The sequence below is a fragment of the Acyrthosiphon pisum genome, chromosome A1, assembly GCF_005508785.2.
Source record: "Acyrthosiphon pisum isolate AL4f chromosome A1, pea_aphid_22Mar2018_4r6ur, whole genome shotgun sequence".
Classification (NCBI taxonomy): domain Eukaryota; kingdom Metazoa; phylum Arthropoda; class Insecta; order Hemiptera; family Aphididae; genus Acyrthosiphon; species Acyrthosiphon pisum.
The window spans coordinates 4,037,270-4,047,313 of NC_042494.1; the positions used below are offsets into that span (position 1 = coordinate 4,037,270).

General features: G+C 28.6%; 2 protein-coding genes across 3 annotated transcripts in view; both read left to right on the forward strand.

The window, feature by feature from the left end:
- Positions 1-10,044, forward strand: part of LOC115033631 (fatty acid synthase-like) — a 55,230-nt gene that overhangs the window by 3,484 nt on the left and 41,702 nt on the right. The gene's annotated exons all lie outside the window — the stretch shown is intronic.
- The window catches only part of LOC115033632 (fatty acid synthase-like), a 39,227-nt gene continuing 31,915 nt past the window's right edge, over positions 2,733-10,044 (forward strand). Inside the window, exons 1-7 of one of the 2 annotated variants that reach the window (XM_029486514.1) lie at positions 2,733-2,905; positions 2,970-3,293; positions 3,370-3,570; positions 4,090-4,328; positions 4,390-4,623; positions 4,754-4,956; positions 5,018-5,152. In XM_029486514.1, coding sequence (XP_029342374.1) covers positions 2,767-2,905; positions 2,970-3,293; positions 3,370-3,570; positions 4,090-4,328; positions 4,390-4,623; positions 4,754-4,867 — 1,251 coding nt within the window. In that variant the 5' untranslated portion in view covers positions 2,733-2,766 and the 3' untranslated portion in view covers positions 4,868-4,956; positions 5,018-5,152. Of the gene's footprint in view, positions 2,906-2,969; positions 3,294-3,369; positions 3,571-4,089; positions 4,329-4,389; positions 4,624-4,753; positions 4,957-5,017; positions 5,153-10,044 lie in introns of those variants that run through there. The other variant, XM_029486513.1, reaches the window with a different exon arrangement.

Genomic DNA, 10,044 nt, shown 5'->3' on the forward strand with positions numbered 1-10,044 from the left:
TTATCTAACTAGTTAATTAAAAAAACTTAGATTACTTAACTGTTGTAAATCCTTTCATATCTTTCCTATCTTTCCTTTCTTTTTCATATATTATATAATATTAGTTGATCCCATGTACTTCATTTCCCGTTAAATGTACCAACTCCATATGACTCAAAATTTGTTCAATTCGTTTTTAATATTTGGTGTATGGTGTTCAAAATGTATCTTAACTTTTCTTTTCCTGGAATAATAATTCTGATTCGCAGCAGTATATAATCAGGTAGGCAATCTACCTGCGGTTGATCGCGGACACCGTGCTGTTTGTACGTAACTTTATAATTTAAGTCTAAAGTATCAAAGTTAGGTATACCAAGTATGTCACTGAACTCCTCCTAAACGCCTGGAATAATTGTGAATGCCGAGTCTGTCAACCAATATTTCCTCCTCGTCCACGAAAACGTGGCATTATTTTATGTACGTAACTTATATATTATGTGAGTATAATACGCTCAATATTTACGTAATTGCGATACATATAATATCAAAATACGACGTACAAAAAAATTAAATGCATTGAATGAATACACTGATTTCACGGCAACCAATAATAATTATTATTATAATAGTTTTAAAACCCATGGCAACCATTTATAAATAAAAATTTCCACCGTAAATTTCTAAATCTCCGTTTGAGCACATACCCTGGTTGGACCTAGGAGGATGATTTGTGAATCTAAACACTTCGGGGCGTCACCCAAACGCATACAAAGAATTTCATCAAAATCAGTCCAGCCGTTTAGGAGAGTTCGCTTACAAACACACGTACAGTAGAATTATATATATATTATGAAGATATAAAATAACAGATCTTTTTAGTTTTAGATTCTGAGCGGAGCGAGGGAGCTATTGTTTTTACAATGGTGTTTATTTTTTTTCTTTTTCTTTTTATTTTTATATCCTGTATACAAAATTTCTTCCAGAAGGGGTGTTTCGATTTCAACATATAATACCTTATCTTTTAGCAAATTGGATCAAGATGGTACTTTAGGGAGGTTATTTTTTTATTTTCTCAACAGTTATTTAATGCCTCGGAAAAACCACCAAAAAATTACGAAAAAACGCTAAAAATGGGATTTTAATTTCTAACGCTTTGTTTATCACCATAGAAACGAATAAAAAATTATAATATTTTAATATTAATTCAACTTACATGATAAAATAAATAATAACAAAAATATAAAATATCTAGACTGTCAAACCGTCTCCGCTCAGAATCGTTTTTCTTATACAATGATATTATATCATTGGATTCAAGTCTAATACAACCAATATAGGTACAATTACCAACTTGTAATCTACTGTACAGCAGAGCGACATCCACTTACCTGCTTTTTTATGTTCCCATTTCGTGACGACGCTATTTAACTTTTTTCCAATTTTTTTCATAGAGTTGTTCCAAATATCTTCCTGAGTGTCACCACGTCATCCGATATTCAAAATTTTGATTTTAAAGGGTTTAAATCGGTAAAAATAAATTTGTATGTGTAATTTGTATATTTATACGGGAAATACGGTACCTGAGTTTTTCCAGCTACCCTACATTTTTATGCAATCATATGGTACAATATTTTATTATCATGAGAAGAAAATATTTATAAAATATTATTAGCCAAATATTCATCGTTCAAGCATATTAAGACATTCACAAAATATTATAATTTCCCTAATGCTGTGTAGGTGTAGAAGATTAATATACTATACACTAATATACCTACCATTTGACTTGTTAATGTCTACCTTCGTGAATATAAGAGGAAAAATTCAAAAATTTAATAAATACCTAAATTAAACATAATATTATTTTTAAATATAATATTTTTTAGACCAGGTGGATTTTTACCCTGGGGTAAATATTCACTTGTGAAAATATGCCTAATGAAATTTTACCGGTGTAAAATAAACAATACCGACATTTTTTTCAAGAAATACCTCATCGCTAGTAATAAAATATTCTTCTCGGTGAGGGTAATTTATCACTGAGTTATATATTCCTGGTTATAAGGATATCTGGTGAATTCCAACTCACTATCTCACTGAAATCTAAGTGCTGTTCACTTGTTAGACCAATTATTTAGTATGGTTAGTTATATAAGATCCTTAGACAGCTGATACGTCATACGTGTAAACAACTTGAGCCGATACAGCAGAAGTTCTTATGCTTTATAAAAATATACATATTATATTTATATGCCGTGAATATAAATTGCACTCCTCGTGATTACATTCACGATCTCAGTCACCTTAATATTTATTCTTTTGTTGCCTGTCACTATTCCCGCAATCTTTCCTTAGGTACTCCTAAGCTCCTCACAGGTTTTGTTGAGTTCCCTTATCTGCTTAGACTAATTTACTTAAGCGCTCTAATTCGATATACCCATAGTACTTGTAGTTGTAGGTATTCCATTCCACAATGCACAACAAAATATTTAAAAACAAGCATATCACCCGTGTGATAAAGTTAACCTATGATGATTTGCATTTCATATGAAAGTAAAATATGAAATTGTTTTTGAACGTTGACCATATCATTTGTTTTTAGCTTATTTAACTGTAGGTATATTAAACATTTTCTTGTAAACATTATATTAGTAATAGCTATGAACTGCTATATAATTAAGATATATTTATCATTTATCAAATTGATACATTACAACAATAGTTTAATCTAATAATTAAATTGTTTTAGAACGTTAACCAGAGTTAAATAACAAATAAATAAATATAATGACAGAACACAAAGATGAAGTTGTAATATCAGGTATCGGTGGATTGTTTCCAGAAAGCAATAATATAAATGAATTGAGCGATTTGTTATTCCAAAAAAAAAATGGAGTAACTATTGATTCAAGGAGATGGAAACCAAGTATTTAGACACATTTTTACTACGAGATTAAATTTTATTTAACTAAAAAATAATTTTTTTATAGATAAACTAGGTGCATTAAGTGGAACTGGAAAAATTAAAAATATCGATACATTTGATTCCGCATTCTTCAGGGTTCATCCAAAACTTGCTAAAGTTATGGACACAATGACAAAAATAAGCTTAGAAAGATCAATCGAAGCAATTATTGATGCCGGTTTGAGTCCAGCAGACTTGTATGGAACAAATACAGGAGTATTTATGGGATCGGCAATAAGTGAAACGGAAATGAAAGCCATGGATACCGATTCATCTCTAGGATTTGTAATGTTAGGAACTAGTAGAGCAATGCAAGCAAACCGACTTTCTTTTATTCTTAATTTGACAGGTAGAAAACTTTTCAAATAGTAAATAAGGCAATTTTAAAAATATTTAAATAATAATATGTAATCAATAAAATCAAGGACCTAGTTTTTCCATGGACGGAGGATGGATTTGTGGCTCCAACGGTTTAAAAAAAGCCAAAGAAATGATTGAAAATGGTTTATTACCATCTGCGATTGTCGGTGTTACTAATTTGACCCTTCGACCAGATTTACAATTCCTATATCAAGGATTGAATAGATTAAACAAAAGTAATCAAACTAAACCATTCAGTTCTGACGGTAAATATATATTTTTAGATAGTCAAGTTTAAATAATAATAATATTTCATATGTTCATTTTAAATGTACATTAAACACTAGTTATTGATAAATATTTGATTTCATTGTGTCATCAAAATTTGTATTTTTTCATTTATTCAATTTAAAATGATACAATAATTTAATCAATGTATGATTTTATCTATGGAGGGCTTGCGATAGAGGTGGAAAATTACAAGATATATACAGAATTTATATTTCATGAAATATCTGTTCAAACTTACTTATAAAACGAATATTGCGTACACTTATAGCCTATAGGCATACTATAAGCATACTTGGATTATTCAAATCATTTATAATTATTATAAATATTATATAAATTAAGATACAGCGGTTCAATTATATATATATTTAAGTAAATTCAGATTCAAATTTATTAATTTGTTTGAAGTTGCAAAGGCTAAAATTGATCCCTATTATCAACTTTAACTATGAAGTATATTTTTTATTATAAGTAATAAGAGGATTTTGATTTAGCTGATGGGTATAACAGATCAGAAGCTTGTATTGTTTTGTATCTTCAAAAAGCTTCTGAAGCCAAACGTTCATACGGAACATTGTTGAATGTAAAATCAATGCAGTTTGGTAATCATGATGGGACCCTAACCGAACATGATGGAAATCACTTTAAATCATTGCTATTAGATTCTTATAAAGAAGCTGACATAGATCCGGCTACAGTAGATTTCATAGAAGCTTACGGATCGGGAATTAAGGTAATATTAACCAAAAATGTATTTTAATACTCAATACTTTAATTTAGCGTTAATTTTACAGAGTGAAGATGCTATGGAATTAAATATCATGGAAGAAGTGTTTTGTACTGAAAATAGAAGGACACCTTTAAAAGTGGGTTCCGTGAAAAGTAACGTAGGTCACTGTGAAGTGTCTAGTCTCTTTATGTCAATTGTTAAAGCCATCATTACGCTAGAAAGTGGATACATACCACCTAACATAAATTACACAGGACCAAATAATAATGTAGCAGCGTTAAAGAATGGAAAAATTCAAGTACGTATAGTAAAATTCGTTTAACTATAATTTTTAATATAGAATAGTAAACATTTGTTTACTTAATTAGTAGTTTATACTAATTCTATACGTTGGATGCAATAAATTATAGATTATGTTTTTCTTTTAGGTAATAACTGAAAAAACTCCTTTTGTTGGAGATATAATCGGAATCAGTTCATTTGGGTTATTAAATGCATTTAGCCATGTAATCATAAGAAAAATCAGATCGTTAATAACATAATTGTGGACAAACATAATTCTACCAATATACCCCAATTAATATTGGTATCAGGGCGGAATGAAGAAAACGTTAAAGAAGCATTAAACCAGGTATTTATAAGTTAACTTAAAAGTCAAAAGATATATAGTTTTATAATATTCAAATTATTAGATTAAAAGTCATGGAAACAATACAGAGTTTGTGTCATTGACTAATGACGTATTTACTAGAAATATCAATGGCCATTTCTTTAAGAGTTTTAACATTTTCCCTCAGATGGATGAATCACGAATAGATGACGTCAGGGTAAATAACATAACTATTCTTGTTGAATTAATTTAGTATAATCCTATTATAGTTTTATTTTCGTAATCATGGGAAATTATATTTTAAGAATGTTAGTTCAAAACGTCCAGTATGGTTTATATTCTCTGGTATGGGATCACAATGGCAAGGAATGGGTACAGATCTTATGAAAGTTCCAGTTTTTGCTGACGCTATAAACAAATGTGATGTTATACTAAAACCAAAAGGAGTTGATATCAAGAATATTTTGACCAGTCAAAATCCAAACCTTTTTGACAACGTTCTCAATTCATTTGTCGGTATCGCTGCAGTTCAGGTTTGGATCTAGGTCAATCTAACTACGTTTGGAAAAGAAGTATAAATATTCATATTTTTTAGATTGGATTAGTAGAAGTGTTGAAAGCATTAGACATTACACCCGATGGGATCATAGGCCACTCGCTGGGAGAATTGGGATGTGCCTACGCAGATGGTTGTTTTACGGCTGAAGAAATGATATTAGCTGCTTATGCCAGAGGTCAAGCTACTCTAGAAACAGAAGTTATTCCCGGCATGATGGCCGCCATTGGTAATATCCACATTATACCACCAAAGTATTATAAGTTTAATTTTTATTTTGAACTTTTTGTTTAGGACTTGGGTATGAGCAAATCAAAGACAAACTTCCCAATGACATCGACGTCGCTTGTCGTAATAGTGCCACTAGTTGCACAATATCGGGTCCAGTTGATAGCATCAACGAGTTCGTGTCACAACTAAAATCCGAAGGTGTCTTCGCAAAATCTGTCAACGTTGCTGGCATAGCGTTTCACAGTAGATATATTCAATCTGCTGGCCCGACACTATTTAAATATTTAAAAGATGTTTGTTCAACAATAAAATTAATTGTATTATTTTCATTCCAACTTAATCCATATATTTTTTTTTATAGGTGATCAAAGTACCAAAGAAAAGGTCGTCTAAATGGCTTAGTAGTTCGTTGCTAGAAACTGAATGGGAGTCTGACCTCGCAAAATATTCTTCTCCAGAATATCATACAAATAATCTATTGAGTAGTGTATTATTCGAGGATGTTCTAAAACACATACCAAAAGACGCAATTACGATTGAAATTGCTCCTCACGGTCTCCTTCAAGCAATTATAAAAAAAGCATTACCCGAAACAGTAACCAATATTCCACTGACAAAGAGAGTATATGGAGATTCTGTTCGATTTCTACTTACCTCTATTGGAAAGTGAGTCATAATAGTTAACTTTTCGTATTATGTGGTATGGACATATGGTTATATCATTATATGTAAACGAAAAGTTTTTCTTTTGAAATTATTATTCTACATTTGTGATAATTTATTTTAGAATGTATACTAGTGGATTAAATCCCAAAGTAAAAGAGCTTTACCCAAAAATACAATATCCTGTAAGTCGTGGGACCCCTTCAATTTACGGTTTACCGTTTTGGGACTATACTGAAAAATGGTCTACGAAGTTAAGTTACTTTGTAAGTATAACTTAGGTCGACTAATTAACATATTCATTATTCATTAACTAACTTGGAATTATATATATTTGACCTACATTATTAAATTACATTTTGAAGTGTAATTCATTACAATTTATTTTAGGATCTAAAATTATTTATGTGGTTCTTAGTTCTTAGTTTTGATAGCTAAAAAATAAAATTTAAAAATTATGTGTGGTAGTTGTAAAGTAATAACAAGAATAATTATAGAAAAATATCAGTTTTGTCAACTTTTTTGTTATGTTTTCAGAAATAAATCGAAATTATTAACTTGTATAAGGGTACTTATCACTGATTTTTATTTAGTAAGAACATCTTATAATCATTAAATATGCAGCGGTTAAAATTGTGGATTGTGTCTGCGCTAAATAACTGCAGAAATTGCAACAGGACACATTGCAACCACATTACTTATTTTTCCATAACGATATAATTCTAGGGAATAAAAGTACTTAACTAATATTTTTAATACCATTTTGTTTTAGTCGAATGAGCGAACAAGTGAAAACATTTTTTCTTTAGTGCTCAATGATGATAAAAATTTAGCTAAGTATCAATTACATGGTCAGCATATAATACCATTTTCAATTATATTAGTAAGAAAAAAACCCTAAAATAGATCTATTTATATTCCATTTGATTTGTATAATGTTATATATTATATTATATTTTTCAGTTTAACGTTTGGAAGACATTTATTGAAATAAACTTTAAAAGTATGTACGAGAAACCGATTCAATTTGTAAATCTTCGGTTCAAAAATAATATCAAAATTCATCCAACTGGTAGACATCTTAATAATTTTATTAAATATATAAAAATGCAATAAATTTCTAATTTCAATTTTTAGATACCTCTGATTGTTATATAATGATTCAATTGGGATCAGGAGTTTTTGAGTGCACAACTGACGATGAGTTAATTTTATCAGGTGAAATAAGATTTTTCAATGATATAGTCTTAGGATCGATTAAACAAAAATCATTCCACTTCGACAAAATAACTGACCACTTCCATGACGATGTGTCGGAAAATGAAATATATTCTATTTTAAAAGATAATGGATTCAACTTAGGATTCAAAAACATTACGGATTATAAAATGTATAAAAATAATATCCAAGGTTCCGTAAAATGGGAAAACGATTGGATATATTTTTTGGAGGGGTTATTAAAGTTCCCATTTTTAGAACATTTAGGTACAGGCCCCATAGAAATTCCAATTTATATAAGAGAAATGTATATAAATCCTGCGTTATTTGAAAATCGTTCAGATAAAGGTACGTTACAAACACTAACAAGTAATAACATTTATCATTTATCATAGATTCTACATATATCATTAATATATTAGTACAATATTTTGTTGATAGATATAAGCGTCAGTTACAACAAGTTAACAAATGAAGTAACTTGTGACGGAATTAAAATAATAGGTGTTAAAAACGGATCCATATCATTACCCATACTTAACTCTGCGGTAGTGAAATTACAAGAAAAATCCTTTACTAAATTCAACAACTTAAAATGCAAAGTACGTACATATTTAACTACACAGTAAATGAGTAACCTTTTGCTATAGATAAAATGCTTAACTAGTTTGTTTGTAAGCTAATTACATTAATAACATAATTAGTTAACTAATCTTATTTTATCTAAGCTTAGCTTTTTCCAATTCAATTTAAATAATCCCTAAAAAACTATAACGAATGAATGAATTATTGTTCTTATTTAATCAAGCTTTATCCGTAATAATTTCAAACACGATAAAGAAATAAAAATTCTTTGAATTAATAATATAGTTGAAATAGTTGTAATTGTTAAGTTATACTAAAAACTATTACTGCAATCAGAATGAAATTGAGTATAGGTCTGATTTTTAAAATAAAATATTAAGTTATTCACACAGATCATAAATTAAAAATACAACTAACTAACTTGTTTTCATTGAGTCAACTACCTAAGTTATTTTCTCTATAGAACATCAAACTTATTGCTATTGTATTTGTACATTTCAAAGAATAACTGCACCCCTTCTGGACATCTCGTATGGTTTGGACTATGGTAATATTGTTTGCTTTATTTCTCTGAGCTTGTTATTATTGAAATTAGTCCAGAGACTTTGTCATTCATAAATATAATTGAATTTAAAGAAATCATATTATAATGATTGTAACATGATATACATGATAATATGTAAAAATTACGATGATTGTAAATGCATCATGGTTTAATAATATATTATATATATATATGAAATTAATACCATTTTAAATCAAAACATAACTACAAATCATGTTTTATACAAATTTCAATTTCATTCAATTTGCAAGAATATACCATCTCTAAATGAAGTTTAATAATTTAAAAAACCATACTTACTTAAAAATAGTCTGAAATGAAACGGAAAAGAATGAAAATAAATGTTAAAAGAAAGATTGGTTATCTTATTTATTAATTATTTTAAATCACTGACTAGTTAAGCACCCTGAACCACTGACTAGTTAATCACCTTAAACAACTGACTAATTTAAAAAAAAAACATTTGTTTAAATAAAATGAAGAGCAGAATAAATTCGGTATTTAATTTACAGAACCTCAGAGATTTCGTTCTTGATTCTATGGATATAATAATGGAAAATGATAAATTAAACATCAAAACAAGTGGAAATATTATACTTAGTACTCCACATCATTACGACGATCCAGTAGCTAAAGCATGTACAAATGAAATTAAAGAAATTTTGGAAAACAAATTATCTATGAATGTAAGTGTATTATGTAATAAAGTAACAGTAATTAATAATTAATAATAACTATAATATTTTAAATTTAAATATAAACATTAGAGTAAAACAATAAACTGGGAAAACATTAACGACTTATCAGATGTTGATGAATCTGCAAGGTTTATCACCGTGTCAAATGCAAATTATTTGCAAGATACAATGAGAGCATTAGCCAATAAAAAAAATAGTTTTATTATTGTATATTCCTTTAAAAAACTTCAAGAACTCAAAGAATGGAAAATAATTACACAGCAGGAATTCGACAATAACAACTGTTTAACATTGATGAAAAAGGTAAATCTACAACGTATTTATTGAAACATGAGGCAATTATCATACATTTTTTTAGATAATAAAGTTAGAGGAAAAGAGCATATTTATTAAACCAACCAATGATAATTATGACTTGAGCATTTGGAGAGCATTAGACACAAATAATTCATCAAAGGGTAAGATTTATATAATTTCAAAGTCTGAACCATTAGAAGGCATATCCACTCATGTTAAAGAAATGTTGCATAAGTATAAATCTAAGAAATTAAGGTAAATACATTACACAGAACTGAGGTGTCAACACAAAAGTA